General features: G+C 43.0%; 1 protein-coding gene across 1 annotated transcript; it reads right to left on the bottom strand.

Moving 5' to 3' along the window:
• Positions 1 to 1248: 1248 nt before the first annotated feature.
• Positions 1249 to 12600, bottom strand: PCDH18 (protocadherin 18). The gene is made up of 4 exons (XM_061584987.1): positions 9559 to 12600; positions 8469 to 8554; positions 8192 to 8355; positions 1249 to 2412 (listed from the first exon to the last, which is right to left on the bottom strand). The coding sequence occupies exons 1-4, from the start codon at positions 12052 to 12054 to the stop codon at positions 1745 to 1747; spliced, it is 3414 nt and encodes a 1137-aa protein (XP_061440971.1). The 5' UTR covers positions 12055 to 12600; the 3' UTR covers positions 1249 to 1744.
• Between the last annotated feature and the right edge of the window lie 3344 nt (positions 12601 to 15944).

The raw sequence follows: 15944 nt of genomic DNA, 5'->3' as shown, positions 1-15944 counted from the left end.
ATAGCTCAACAGCACCCAGCAGATTACAGGCTGAAAAACAAGAACACTATGCTTCTTAACGATCTGGAAGGCTGCTGATTATAAAATAATTTCTTTTGTAGACAATTCCTCATTTTGCACTTAGTTGTATTTACAGCTATCCATTTGCACTCATACTTTGTTCAATTTAACCAATTTTCAGTGAGAACATTTTGTTAACAGTCACCTTTAGACACTGCACTCAAACAGTTCATAAGTGAGAAAAGGAGGCCACTTGTAGTTCCTCTATACAACTCCAGCTGATTTATGATCAGTAACAGTCCTGAGACTCTCTTAAGATGAGCAGGACCAAGATTCACAGGTAAAGCATAAACCATGTTCAGACTTCAGCATTAGATGCAAATTATATTCGAATCAACTACTGGCTGGCTTCACCAAATGTTCTTTTTTGGGGGGAGGAAATAGACTATACATATTCAATAGATATTCTCAAAGAGTTATATAACTGAAATAATAGCCCTCATTTACTCAGCAATAGACCATGAATAGTGATACATATGTAGAGTTAAGCATCATTAAAAAAGGCATATTTGCATAAAATTTGCATGCTCTAATATATATTATGTATATGTATAGGTGCAAAATTAGAAATAATTACTAATTGCATCTCATCATAATGGGGAAGACTAACCAGGTGACCTTCCTCAATCTGCTGTCCAGGTGCTAACTAGTAATGAGCAATTTTAAGTCCCCTACTCTCCCTTGTCATTCCCTAGCTTTAAAATGGATTGGACCAGAAAGCACTTCAAATAGAGGAAATCTGCAAACCCAGGACTGTCCTCTATAAAATAGGACACATGGCTACCCTATACATATGTGTGGAACAGCATTGCCAAGTTTAAATTTGCTTTTTGTTGTTTGCTTCAGTTTCTATTTTAGTTCAGTCTCAACATTAGTCAAAATATGTATATTATTTGCATGTATAAATCAACATCATCTATAATGTGTAGCATATATTTCAATGGCTGAACGGATGAAAACATTACTTTTATTAAAAATGTGGGTGACATGACATGGATTGTGTGAAAACAGAATTCGGCCCACTACATGAAAGGGTGCAGTCAACCTTAATTTGCAGCGTGTTCTTGGAATGAGTTGCCCACTTGGGCGTTAGGCTCTGATTGTTTCTCCTATCTGCACACACCCTTTTAATTATGTGGGGGAATGAATTTGTCCCTGCCTGAAAATAAAAGAACTTCTAGGCTTCAAGGGAGTTGATAACTCTTTATTATAAGAATGAAACATTGTAACAAGATGTTAGATCAGTTATTGAAACTAACATTTGGATAAGGTTTCACTTGATTTGATTTTGTATCATAACATTTAATTTTGGGGGGCAAAACCCATGGAAAATGGCATCCCTTAGTTTTTATACACTCTTGTGGTAAGAATCATGAATGTCATACACAAACAGTGCCAGGTGCTTATATGTAGGAAAACATGCTTGCCATGGGAGTACAAAAATAAAATTTATTTGTTAAATTACACATAAATATAAGGTACAAATGTATTTTTAAAATACAGTTAAAGATAATCACACTTGCATTGTGTACATATGAAAATACAGTATTTTAATATTCAACATACACAGACACATTTATGATAAATGTAATTAATTGGCAATGCCAGTTCTTTTTATTCTGGGTTCCCATCTCTCAGTTTTCCATAAATATGGAAAAATTAATATGCTATGAATCAAAACTGTCTAGTTTTGTCGGACATCTTGTAGCAGCTTGTTAATTTCTGCCACCAGCTCACTAGCATCCATTAGTTCATGTTTACCATCACTGAGGTGGTTAAGGACATTGTCAAAGTCATCTTCTTCATAATTCTCTGGGATTTCCTCCATGGCAGGCAGCCATTTAGAAGATGGTTGGGCACCTGAATGAGTCCCCAAAGGAAGCCCAGTGTTGTTTGCAGGGTTCTGGAAGTGTGTACTGGCTGCCCACGCTGCCACCCCTTGTGGGTAGCTAACAGTCTTGGCAGGCAAATGCCCTTTCCTACGCTCTAGTGAGCTGGAGGGATCCATTTCATTGCATTCCGTGTAGGCATCTAATGAAGGAGGCAAAAGGCGCTGGAAAACACTGTTCATTTCTGAGAGCAGAGATGAGGTACACATGTCACCAGCTTCTTCGTCACTCTGACTTTCTTTGCCAAAAGTTGAAAAGCTCTTTTTCTTTTCAGACGTCTCAACAGCAGGAGAATCCTCTTCCAGTATCTGCTGCTGCTGTGGTTGAGTTTGCTGAGGCTGAAATTCCTCTCCAGGAATAAACATATTACTTCTATAATCAGAAGATGGAGACGGCAGAGGTGGCATCCAACACTGGTCAGAATGTCCTAGGACTCTGCATTCCTCTGTGCACAGCCTCATTGCTGGAAACAAAATGAAAGTGAAAAGTTAATATTCTTTAGTTTACAGACACAATTCAAGGTGCCGCTTTTATCATCCTGGGGCATGCTGTTCCTTAGTATGGTGGTAGTGGTTTCAACATACATTTCTCTGCCCAAGAAACAAATGAAGGCTGCAGCATTATAGAGGGGAAACCTGTGGCCCTCCAGATGATGTTGGACTCCAATTCCAGTCATCAGTCAAAATGGCCAATGGTGAGAAATGCTGAGACCTGTAGTCCAACAACTGAATGGCCACAGGTTCTCCATCCTTGCTGCACACACTTATCTGGTAGTCATTACCACTGAATTAAGCAGGGCTTATTTCTCAGTAAAGATGTACAGGATTGCATTGTCAGTGAATGTGCATTCAAACCTCTTCCTCAAGACTTTAGAATGATCATCTAGCCCCGTTCAGACATTCAAAGTCACATGCAAAGTGGGGAGAATGGGAATGCACTAGCTGGCCCTGCTTCCTCCGTTATGTCCTCATTGCCTGGCCCTACCACCCTTCATACATTGGAGGGTTGAGGTATGCTGTGGAAAGCCTGCTCTATGTGTGTAGCCACTTGTGAGATTTAGAACCCTGATCGTGTAGGCCTCTAAATCATGTAATGAGCCTACTCAGGTAGAGCAGGGTCCCTCTATAGACTTTCTCCTCAATTACACGGATGGTGGTTGGGTCAGACAATGGGGATGTGATGGAGAGGGCAGGGTCAGCAAACACATCATCAGTCTCCCCCTCACATGATTAGAATCATGTCAGTTTTTGAATGACCGGATCAGGTTTCTCTCTTCAGCCTGAAGGGATGCCTGCTCCCTTTTATCCATTGTGTTGAGATCTTTTGAGGAGGTATTTTATGTGTGATCCTGCTTGTCTGAGATATACTGGATGTTCTAAGATCTGGGCTTTTTCAGTGGTGGCTCTCCACCTATGGAATTACTATCCAAGGTTATGCACCAGTTGACTTTATTGACTTTCCATGCTGCTTTGAAGAACAGGTAATTTTTCAGAGAGCATCTATTTAATTAAAGTGGCAGCTGAGGTTTAACCAGAAATTCCCTGTTTAAATTCTTGCTTTGTTTTGACATTATAGGTGTTGTATGAGATTGTTTAAATGTGCTTTATTGCTATTTTATCTGATGGATCCCCCCCATTTTTGTTGTTAACTGCTTTGGAAGTTATGCTAGAAAGCAGGATATGGAATTGCAAAACAAATAAGCAGAATTAGGAGCTTTGGCAAAATTATCAATGTGTGTGAATCTGTTTTCTAGTGACAGTGAATTTCACAGATTGACATCTATTGCTTCCCATTTTAATTGGCTTTACAAAGATGGCTAAATAGATGTAGCCTATATACATTCAGACCAATCCATAGTTCCATGCTCAAGATCCAATTTTACACATACAATTGCTTTATTTGCATTTAAATATATTTATAATCCTCGCAGTTTGTATTTCCTTTTATTGGTTCTTGGAAGAAACTGAGATGGCTAGGGTCAAGTTGCTGTCAGTTTATTGGTAAGCTTTAAAAAGGCTGTGTATAGAGAACTGAAATGTTTAAAGTGTCAACAGACAGGTTTGGTAACTAAGTAAACATCTGCAACCTAAGCTTACACAAACTCCATCCAATTGTTGAAAATGGGTCTCATTTGTATGAATTTGTAGCCAAGGACAAAGATTTTGGCATTTCTGTCATTACTGCTTTAGGGTATAACTGAACATTTTGTTTGAGAGAAAGCCCAATACAATTTTTACAACTCCCCTCTCCCCCACAATAGTATCAGCATGGTTATGCTGGCAGCAGCCATCATAACCAAATGGCATACTTGGCCTGGATTAGACTGAAGCACAGTTATAAGAGTGGGGATACTTGGCTCAGCAATACTTGGGATTGTTGTTGATCACAAGCTGAATATGAGCCAACAATATGTGGCTGCAAAAAGGCAAATGCCTATTTTAGACTGCATTAACAGAAGTATAGTTTCCAAATCACGTAAAGTACTAGTTCCCCTCTATTCAGCGCTGATTAGGCCTAATTTCGAGTACTGCATCCAGTTCTGACACCACACTTTAAGAAGGAGACAGACAAACTGGAACAGGTTCAGAGGAGGTCAACAAGGATGATCAGTGGACTGGAAACAAAGCCCTATGAAAGAACTGGGCATGTTTAGCCTTGAGAAAAGAAGACTGAAGGGAGATATGATAATACTCTTCAAGTATGTGAAAGGTTGTCACACAGAGGAGAGTCAGGATCTTTTCTCAATTGCCGCAGAGTGCAGGACATGGAATAATGGGCTCAAGTTACAGACAACCAAATTTCAACTGAGCATCAGGAAAAACTTCCTAGCTGTTAGAGCGTTATGACAATGGAACCAATTACAGTAAGGCCCCACTTATACGGCGGGTTAGGGACCAGGCCCCCACCATAAAGCGGAAATCGCCGTAAAGCTGAACCCATTGACTATAATGGGTCATGTTATGCAAAAATGCCGCGAAAATGCCGCAAAATGCCAAAACCCCGCAAAATCGGCTTTAAAACGGGGAATTTCCCCTAATTGAAAGCCGCCGCATCGGTGGAATGCCGGAAAGCGGAATGCCATAAAGCGGGGCCCTACTGTACCTAGGGAGGTGATGGGCTCTCCAACACTGGAGGCCTTCAAGAGGCAGCTGGACAGCAACCTGTTGGGTATGCTTTAATTTGGATTCCTGCATTGAGCAGGGTGTTGGCCTCAATGGCCTTTTAGTCCCATTCCAACTCTACTTGTCTATGATGCTATGATTCTAGATCTGCTAAATGACACAGAAAGAGGTGGAAAAAGGTGATTTGGTGCAAATGCTGTTGCCTTTCTTACATGGCATCCTAGAGAGATTATATAGACATGAGAGACAGCTCATTTGGCACAGTGGGAGAGATTCAATGTTCGTCATACTCAAAGCAGGCTCATTGAAATCAACGGATTAATTCATTCATTGCAATAGGTATAGTTTGGCTAATGTTGGACATCTCCTCATGTCTTGTAAATTCATATTTGGTGAACATTCTTCTGCAAAAAAACTCTACTGCCATGTTAGCATTATGAATATATCTATATATCCATATAGGGAAATTGGGAAATTCCTGAGTCCAATGGCCTAAATTTGCATTTTACAGTGACTTAATAGCAAATGCTTTAGACTGTTTTAGAAAATATTTTCTATTATTTAGTACTTTCCATTATTTAATATTTGAAGAACCCATTGTTTAAACCATGATATGAATAATGGGTATACCTGCTCACTTTGACTCACACCACCATAGAATCAAACAAACCAGGAAAGTTGTTCTTTGACCCTTGTATTTAGGAGGCTAAAGATGCTCCATGGAGATAGTCTGATCTGATATGAGACAACTTCTTATGTACTTCCTGTCTATCTAGCCCAGTATTGTTTGCTCTGACTGGCAAGTTTTCCAGAATCTCAGACAGTGGTCTTTCCCATCACTTGCTACCTGAACCTTTTTTAAAGCTGGAAACCAACGGAACTGAAACTTGGACTCTCTTCTATCACTGAACTATGGCTTCTTACCTTAGGGATGCAGCCTGAAAATAACCAGTCTTGTGTCATTAGGTTGCAATTCTATGCACATTTATTTCTTCTTGTTACTAGATAAGTGCATATAGATTTGTACCCTAAGTTAATGGGACTTACATTAAGTACACATGTACAGAATTTCACTCTAACTACACTTGTACCCTAAGTTAATGGGACTTACATTAAGTACACATGTACAGAATTTCACTCTAACTACACATTTCACTATAAGACAGGGATGTGGAACTTGTGACATTGTTGGACTACAACTCTCATCAGCCCTAGCCAGCATGGCCAGTCATCGGTGATATGGTGGTGGTTGCCCAGCAACATCTGGAAGGTTACCAATTCCTCATCCTTGTTGCAACAGAAGCAGTTCATCTGATTGCCACACACTAGACTAAATCTGGAAGTAATGCTGGAGAAGAAGGATAGAAGGGTCCCCCTAGTAAAGTTTAGGGATGTTGTATCACTACACATAACCAGTAGCAGATGATGTGGTGGGGCAGTGGCACTCAACTGACCTCTGGCTGGTTGCATTCCCACTGCTTAGAGGGGGAGGGGCAAGCAGCTGCAAAGTCAACATGGTGCAAACGCACCAACGGGAGTGCCACATTGGTTCTGCTGGTGTGTTTGCACTGCACTGACATTTACGCGACCAGACGCATGTCAGGTGAGCGCTGCCACCGCACCATGCCATCTGCTACTGCACATAATAATACAAATGTGGTAATAGACACCCTAGGTGAAGTTACAAATGGCAGGCTGTAACATCAGTTATCATTCCGTCATAAAATGGGGCGAGGTAACAATCAGGGTACTGCAGGGCTCAGTCCTGGGCCCAGTGCTCTTCAGCATTTTTATGAATGGCTTGGATGAGAAGGTGCAGGGAATGCTTATCAGATTTGCAGATGATACAAAATAGAGAGGGATAGCTAATATCATGGAAGACAGAAACAAAATTTAAAGTGATCTTTATATGCTGGAGCATTGGGTTGAAAACGACAGAATTAAATTTAACAGGGATAAGTGTAAAGGTCTACACCTAGGAAAAAGAAACCAAGTCCACAGTTATAAGATGGGGGATACCTGGCTCAGCAATACTACATGTAAGAAGGATCTTGGGATTGTTATTGATCACAAGCTGAATATGAGCCAACTGTGTGATGTGGCTGCAAAACAGGCAAATGCTATTTTGGCTGCATTAACAGACGTATAGTTTCCAAATTGCTTGAAATATTAGTCTTCCTATATTTGGCACTGATTAGGCCTCATCTTGAGTACTGTGTCCAATTCTGGATACTGCACTTTAAGAAGGATGCAGACAGAATGGAACAGGTTCAGAGAAGGTCAACAAGGATGATCAGGGGACTGGAAACAAAGCCCTATGAGGAGAGACTGAAAGGACTGGTCATGTTTAGCCTTGAGAAGAGAAGACTGAGGGGAGATACGATGGCACTCTTCAAGTACATGAAAGGTTATCTCACAGAGGAGGGCCAGCATATCTTCTCAATCGTCTCAGAGTACAGGACATGGAATAATGTTCTCAAATTACAGGAAGCCAGATTTCGGCTGAACATCAGGAAAAACTTAACTGCTAGAGTGGTACAACAATGGAACCAATTACCTAGGGAGGTGGTACGCTCTCCAGCCCTGGAGGCCTTCAAGAGGCAGCTGAACAGCCACCTGTTGGGTATGCTTTTAGCTGGATTCCTGCATTGAGCAGGGGGTTGGACTTGATGGCCTTATAGGCCCCTTCTAACTCTATTCTATTACTCTATACACACATATTTAGCCTAAATATGAGTTTCCTTCCTCTTTCACTTAATTCAGCACCATATAGCCTTTCCTTTTGCACATGTTCCACTACAAGGCATTTTAAACATGATAGGTGTGGCACCTATGCATTAAATCTCATCAAAAGACAGGAACTACCTACTTTGAACCAACTCATGGCACTGCATGTGATCCCAAGTGTGGTGTTTGTGGCCTTTTTGTTTTGGGCAAGGGTACAGCACTTTGAGTAAATAAGGTGTATACTGCTCTTGAGTGAACTGGGCTATAGGTATTGTTTTTTAAAGAGCACAAAAGTTAAAAAAAAGAGTTTGTTTTTCTTCAGCATGGTCTTGCTTCAGTGTGACTGGCAGAAAGCACTGTAAACAAACCATTCAACTTTCATTGCCTTCTTACCTGCAGGAATTCTCCCATCTGTAAGGAAAAGGTCACTGAATCCTTCTCCAAGTAGTCTGTCAATTGGAGAATCTCTCCCCAAATCATAATCGCTGTCTCCTGCTTCACTGTCACCACGGCCACTGTCTTTCAAGCTGAACTTATCCATATCTTGAAGGGCATACCTGTAACAAAACAGAAGTGACATGCTAATTGCATTATGCTTTATTGGCTTATCTGCAGAGCACTAGTAGTCAGGTAAAACCACGTTCAACATTGATCTGATGAAAACCCTCACCTGTAACTTCTAGAATATTTGTTTCCTCTAAAACTTGGCCTTGGCTGATACTGGCCTTGATGAAGCATTGAGAGAAGTTGGGAGACCTGTCAAGAAAAACATAGAAAGACTGATTCCTGAAAAATAAAGCCCCAATACCTTCCAAAGAGAAACCACATGTATTTAATTATTATTATTCTAAAAAACCCCACACAATTAGAACCTATTCTTGTTGCAAAGACATAATATGATGCAAAGTAAAAGGCAAATCAAATATCTAACTGCACGTCACTAATACAATTTAGTCCTGTTTTTATTAGCCTGAGGATCCAAAATAATTAAAGACCTAAAGTCTGATCTTCACTCTAAAGCTAAAGTATTTGGATGTGAATGGCTTTAGCTCCATTGAAGTCAGCAGGCCTAGAAAATCAGCTTACGTTCAAGTGCTCTGAGTGATGGCTCAGGGCCTTAAAATATATTTATTAACAGATTTGCATACACAGTTGACACAAGCTGTTAGAGCAGCTGTAGTTAAAATTGCAGTAGTATTGATAATATACTCCCTCATTGTTTTGAGTCATTTGTAAATGTAAATACATTATGAAATATGTTGAAATACAGAGACAGAGAAGAACATGCAACTTGAGCATATTAGAAGCATTTGTGGAAATTGTTCCAAATAAATCTTGAAACAAAGATACCTTGATTAACAACAATAATTATTCCATTAGTAATAATTATGCTGTTTTAATGTTTAATTGACATTGCAATGTAGCAGCAGTGCCAGTGTAGGAGTTTTATATTCTTTCATCATTCACACAGAAGTCTAAACACACAAGGGGACATTTCACATATTATATATATCCTACACAGAAGCAAATTCTGTGTAGCAAACAATGCCAAAATCATGCACACATGCAATTCAGTGCAGCCATCATGGCTTCCCAGTCCATATATGCACACTGAAAATGCAAGTGTGTGCCATTATTGTAAATAAGAGTTGGCACATAGGTTGCATTCTTAAATAACAAATGTGTGAGGTGGCCATAGGAGGTGCTCGCTTGCATTTGTGAATGGCTATTGGTCCATGCAGCACAGTATGTGATCTTACCTCAACAGCAGGTGTAGCATGAGTGAGCTCAAGAGAGAAATTCTCTGGTACATGATTTGATGAGATGGTCACCAAACTATTTAGAGACTGGTGACTGTGGTGGCTTTGGCGACTGCTCATTTGCCCTCTTTCCAGTGTTGGAGATGATGAAGGTGAAGTTTTGTGGTGAGACCTGATTGGTAAAGTACCATTAACAGTAGGCACTAGTGTAATGTCCCCTTTGTGAATCTGTCTTGATGGCCTTTTGGGGTGATGCTGGTATGTAGACTCTGCAACACGACAGTTATAGGATCTGGTGTCCTTTTTCTCACGATTGCACCTTGTAGCAAAGACAACCATGATAACTAGCAAAACTGCACATATTGCTCCTAAGGATATAATTGTGATCATGGAAACATCTAAAGAAGGTTGGCTAACATACGTGGCTTCTGTTGCTGAAGGCAGATACACATATTTAACAACACTGCATTTCAGAAGTGCTTTGGCACTGAGTTGAGGACTTCCTTTGTCCTGAACCACCACTGAAAGTTCCCATTCTGTTGACTTAGCAGATTCGATACTAGCATTGAGATAGATGTCACATGTTTGTGGGTCCATTATGAAGAGGTTGTCTTCACCACTACTTGCTAATGAACACCTTAACTCTGAGTTCATACCTGAGTCTTTATCTATGGCTCTTATTCTAGTGACATGGTAGCTGGTTTCAGCTTCTTTAGGGATTGAAATCTTTGCTGAATTGTTGTGCAGTACTGGCTCTACAATCACAGGGGCATTGTCATTTTCATCAATGATAGTTAGCACAACTGTTGTATTGCTGGCAAGTTGCTGACTCCCTCCATCTCTAGCCTGAACCACAAAGGCAATCTGGTTTACTTCTTCATGATCAAAGGTTCTAAGTGCATAGATAGCTCCATTGGAGGGATCAATGGTCACATAGGTAGTTATGGAGCTTCCTAAAATAAAGCTCTCCAAGATAGTGTATGTCACCTGTCCATTATCTTCTAGATCTGGATCTGTGGCTGTAACAGAGGTGATATATGCACCTGGAGAATTATTTTCCAAAATTACAATTTCATATCTATTTGTCTGGAATTGGGGTGGGTTGTCATTTTCATCAATGATCTGGACAGTAAAGTGTTTCACTGAGGAGAGACTTGGGGTCCCCCTGTCTTCTGCTATGACAGTCAAGCTATATTCAGATCGCTTCTCTCGATCCAGAGTGGTATTTGTTAAGATGAAATAGTTGTTTTCATAGGTCTTTTGAAGTTTAAAGTGGCCATGTCCATGAAGTTTGCACACCACCTCTCCGTTCAATCCAGAATCTTTGTCTTGCACCCTAACAAGGGCAACAAAAGTCTCTACGGAAGCCTTTTCAGAAATGTATGCAATTTCCTCCTTCCCAGGAGACATCAGATTTAAATTGATATCAGGCTTGTTGTCGTTCACATCCACAACTTTTATGATAATTTTGCAGTGAGCTGGGATAGAATTTGGACCCAAATCTTGGGCTTGAGCATCAATCTCATAGGATTTAGTGGTTTCATAGTCCACTGGCTTCAGAAGGGTCAGCTGCCCCCGTTCAGAGTCCATTTTAAAAGTCTCGAGAATTTTGGAAGACACGTGGCTACTGAAAGAGTAGACAACTTTCCCATTGGCACCCTCATCCGGGTCAGTAGCATTGAGGTCAATGAGCAACGTCCCAACTCGGGAATTTTCCAAAAGCTGGATAATGTACGTCTGCTGCTCAAACACTGGGCTATTGTCATTGGAATCCGAAATGCTGATTTTTAGGATAGAGGATCCACTCCGCTGCGGCACCCCATTGTCCGAGGCGGTGAGTTGGAGCTCGTAGCTCGCTTTCAGCTCCCGGTCCAGTTCGCTGACCACAACCAGCTCGGCGTACTTGGCCCCGTCCGTCCTGGTTCGAACGTCAATGGTAAAGAAATCGTTGGCAGACAGCGAATAGGTATAAAGGGAGTTTTCCCCCACATCTGGGTCGAAAGCACTGTCCAGAGGAATCCGCGTCCCCACAGCGGCACTCTCGGAGATGTCAATGGGGATCAGGGCTCGGGAGAACTGAGGAGAGTTGTCGTTTATATCCAGGACTTCCACTTCGATATGGAACAGCTGCAGATGCTCGGTGGGCAGCGTGATCACGTCAAACTCGATGGAGCAGTTCAAGTTTTTCTGGCAGAGTTGCTCCCGGTCGATCTTCGCCCCGATGCTGATCTCCCCGTTGTCCTCTCGGACCGCCAGCAAGGGGGCATTCCCCCTCTGCATTGCTCGGAAGCGCACCGAAGACGGGTTCGGCAGCCGGTACAAAACGTCCGCGACGTCCTCCGAGAGCCTGGCGATGACCGAGCCGACTCTCTGCTCCTCGTAAATCCTGTATTTCAGATTTTTTCCCGCTGCGCCTTTCCAGCAAGCCAGGATCGCCGCCAGCGCAAAGAGGGGCATCAAGGGCATTTTCCAAGCCAGCCGCTGCGTCTCGGCCATTCCCTTCCCTTGCCCCCAACAAGTTCCAAAAGCGATCCTCTCAACTTCTTTTTCGTCCCTCGCAAGCCCCGGTACGCATTTGGTTTTGGTTTTTCAAAACTAGGGGGTGGAAAACACGACAACAAGGTCCTTCGACAACCCAGCACCGTTCCAACACCCTCTTAGCTCAAGGGGGAAAAAACTTGCTTACATGCATACAAATGGTGGCAGGAGTCCCATATACATCCTCGAGGCAAGCCGGCTGGATCGTGCTGCTCCGCTCTCGTCCAAGAGGTTGCCAGCATCGGGGCTTCCTCCTCCGCCTCCTCCCGCCGCAGCTACTGCTATCCACCGAGTGCCGAGGAAGAAGCTGAAGCCTTCCCGGCGTCGGGCTCTTTGCCGGAGAGCGCCTCCGTCCTTTCCCCTCTCAGCCTCCGACTAAACAGCCTGGATTGCTGACTCCCGTCTAAAAACCTGGATAACTTCACTTCAACTCAGACAAAGCTTTTTGCCCGGCTGCATGGGTTGAATTGCTTCCAGCCAATCCGCTCGCTTCCAAATCAAAGGACAGTGAAGTCACACGCATGCCAAGAGAAAGAGACAGAGAGGGAAGGGGCTGGAAAGGAGGGGCAGCTCCTCCCCCTCCCCCCCCCCGCCATCCCGGGTTCACTTTCTGTGAGCGTGCCGTAGCAAAAAGCAGACAACTTTAGATTAACTTTTTTGTTCTCTTTTTTTGTGATGATCTCGATGGGGGTGGGCGGGCTCTTTTGTTTTGTTTTGGGGTCTGGTTTGTAATTGTAATGAGCGCTTTCAGGAATCCCCCAATGCGTGTACTTCAAAGTTTCTTTCACCAAGGCAAATCTAAGTTCGCCTCGGAAAGAAGTTTTTCCCTCCCTCCGTCTCCCTTCTGAGGAAAAGTAGATGCTGCTTCTGATTGCTAAGAGATCTTTTTTTCCCCTTTCTCTCCCCACCCCCACCCCATAATAGCCCCTTCTCCTTTTAAGCATTTGCTTCCCTTCATCTTCAAGTCAAGAAAATGCTTGCCTCCCCTTGACCTTTTGCTGGCTTCTGATGAAAGTATATCTAGCATTTGGCACTGATATGGATTCATGTGCATTTGCCTTCAGTGTACTTTCCCCCCCCTCTCCCTTACTACAGTTCTTGTAGTTCTTCAGAAGCTCCTTTTCATCTTCATTTTAAATGCAGCCTTTGGTTTTAGCATGACAGAGCATGCTAAAGCATTTTGTCCACATGTAAAATCTGCTTTGTAATAAGCTATAGGACTCCCTATAGGACAAATAGGGTAGCCCTCCTATAAAGGGCAATGGGTATAATCCTCCCAATGGCAAAACTGGCGTTGATTTGAATGGAACACAGTTTCATCCATTATAGTGCTGTCATTTCTGGTAGCAAGCAATAGGCAACGGGCATACTGAGCAAAACCCTGCAGGAGTTCAGCGTGTCTTCTGATCTCTGATGTTGAGATTGTTATTGTGAACTTTAGTTACTTTCTTATGCAATGGAACCTCCCCCTGTGTGCCAATGCACCCCACCAAATCTGCCCCAGAGGGTTGGGGGATCCCTATGACATATTTGAGAGGTGTGGAGCAAACAGAGGGAGAGGAAGGGCCCTTGTGTGTGTGGACATTGTTCCATAAGCACAATGACAAAGTGTTTGGCAAGAGTTTAACAAAGACGATAAAGTGGAGTGAAACTAGGATGGCAATGCGGGTACCAACTAATATGCAAGAAAAAATAGAAAGGACATGATCAAGGTATATAACCCAAGGTTTCTGATGTTCATACCAGTGTTTGGGAAATCAGTAGGGTAAACTTGAAATTTTAACAGGAAGGCGAATATGATTTTTATAGGCGTTACTGAAACCTTGTGGCATGAGACTCATGACTGGATGTAGAGCTTTTGAAGGTATAACGTTCAAAAGCAGCATATGAGGAAGTCCATGAATCTTGACGTGGAATATTGGTTGAGAGCTTTGGGGTAAAAATAAGATTATAACATAGTGATACTACAGATACAGACTACAAAAACCAGGCATAAGATTTGGATGATGCTTTCGTAGATCACATCACAAAATTTCCAAAGAGTAGAGACATAGTGATAATGGGAGACTTCAGCTATCCTGATATCTGTTGCCAAGAATGAAACCTGTAATAAACTTCCGACTTGCCTTGCTGACAATGTAATCTTCTAGAGGATAGAAGAAGAAAGCTGCTGTCCTAGACCTGATCCTCATGAACATGAAATAAGTGGTTGATGGGGATCTTGGGAAAGTGATGATGTGATCTTGAGATCCATGATCCAGTCAAAGGCCTCCTGTGACATATTGGCTAAGCACTTCGCCAATAAAATCGAACATTTACGGAGCTCGATCCCGTGCGCCGTGGATACAGTAAGTGAACCAGAGTTGGCCAGTTGCAAGCCGGTAAGTTGGGATCGGTTTCGGCTTCTCCCTTCTGAGGATGTGGACAAGGTGCTTTCGACTGTGAAGCCTACCACATGCCTAACTGATCCTTGCCCATCGTGGCTCCTTGTGAGCTGCAAAGAGAAACTGGGCTTGGGGATTAAAGCGGTGGTAAACGCATCCTTGCAAGAGGGTGTGATGCCATCAGCCTTCAAGGAGGCAATTGTAAAGCCCATCTTAAAGAAGCCCTCCTTGGATCCCCAAGTTTTTAATAACTTTCACCCAGTTTTGAACCTCCCATTCTTGGGCAAGATCATTGAGTGAGTGGTGGCCAACCAGTTGTCAGCACACTTGGATGAAACGGATTACTTGGATCCATACCAATCGGGTTTCAGGACTGGTCATGGAACGGAAACAGCCTTGGTCGCTCTGGTAGATGATATGAGGAGGGCATTAGATAGGGGAGAATTCACCTTTCTTGTCCTCCTCGATCTCTCAGTGGCTTTTGATACTGTCGACCACAGTATCCTTCTACATCGCCTGGAGGGATTAGGAATCGGAGGTACTGTATTGCAGTGGTTCCGTTCCTTTCTCTCCGATAGGTACCAACAGGTAGCATTGGGGGAGGAGGTTTCAGACCCTTGGCCTCTCAATTGTGGTGTGCCACAGGGCTCTATCCTCTCTCCCATGCTATTTAACATTTATATGAAGCCGCTAGGGACAATCATTAGGAGATTTGGGCTGCAGTGTCACCAATATGCGGATGACACTCAGCTCTATCTCTCGTTTAAATCTTCACCAGAGTTGGCTGTGGAGACCTTGTCCAAGTGCCTGGAATCCGTGAGTGGATGGATGGGAAGGAACAAGCTGAAGTTGAACCCCGACAAGACCGAGGTGCTACTCGTGGGGGACAAGAGAAGGTTGGGAGATGTTGACCTGAAGTTCAATGGGGTGAGTTTACCCCTGAAGGACCAGGTCCGCAGCCTTGGGGTTGTACTTGATTCCAGGCTGTCCATGGAGGCTCAGATTTCGGCAGTGAGCCGGGCAGCCTGTTATCAACTACACCTCATACGAAGCCTGCAACCCTACCTTCCTGCTCATCAGCTCCCACTGGTAGTACATGCCCTGGTCACCTCTCGATTGGATTACTGTAATGCGCTCTACGTGGGGTTACCCTTGAAAACGGTCCAGAAATTACAACTTATACAAAATGCGGCAGCTCGATTACTTACGAATAGCCGCCGCCAGGATCACATCACACCTGTGTTGTTCGATCTACACTGGCTTCCAGTTGTTTTCCGGGCCCAATTCAAGGTGTTGGTATTAACCTTTAAATCCCTTTACGGTTTTGGTCCAGTTTATCTAAAGGAGCGCCTTCAACGCCACCAGTTATGCCGCTCGACACGATCAGCCACACAGGGCCTTCTCTCATTCCCGCCGACAAAAACAGCTAGATTGGTGGGAACTAGAGAGAGGGATTCTCAGTGG

This window comes from Rhineura floridana, chromosome 9 (genome assembly GCF_030035675.1).
Source record: "Rhineura floridana isolate rRhiFlo1 chromosome 9, rRhiFlo1.hap2, whole genome shotgun sequence".
Lineage (NCBI taxonomy): Eukaryota > Metazoa > Chordata > Lepidosauria > Squamata > Rhineuridae > Rhineura > Rhineura floridana.
Note: the sequence above shows the minus strand (reverse complement) of the source record. Positions and strands in the feature narration are given on the sequence as shown.

Excerpts from the sequence above, each read along its gene's own strand:
- PCDH18 (XM_061584987.1), bottom strand. The coding sequence starts at position 12,054 with ATGGCCGAGACGCAGCGGCTGGCTTGGAAAATGCCCTTGATGCCCCTC. Across the intron at positions 8,356-8,468 it reads AAATATTCTAGAAGTTACAG|GTATGCCCTTCAAGATATGG; the intron begins GTGAGGGTTTTC and ends GTTTTGTTACAG. Across the intron at positions 2,413-8,191 it reads AGATGGGAGAATTCCTGCAG|CAATGAGGCTGTGCACAGAG; the intron begins GTAAGAAGGCAA and ends TTTTGTTTCCAG.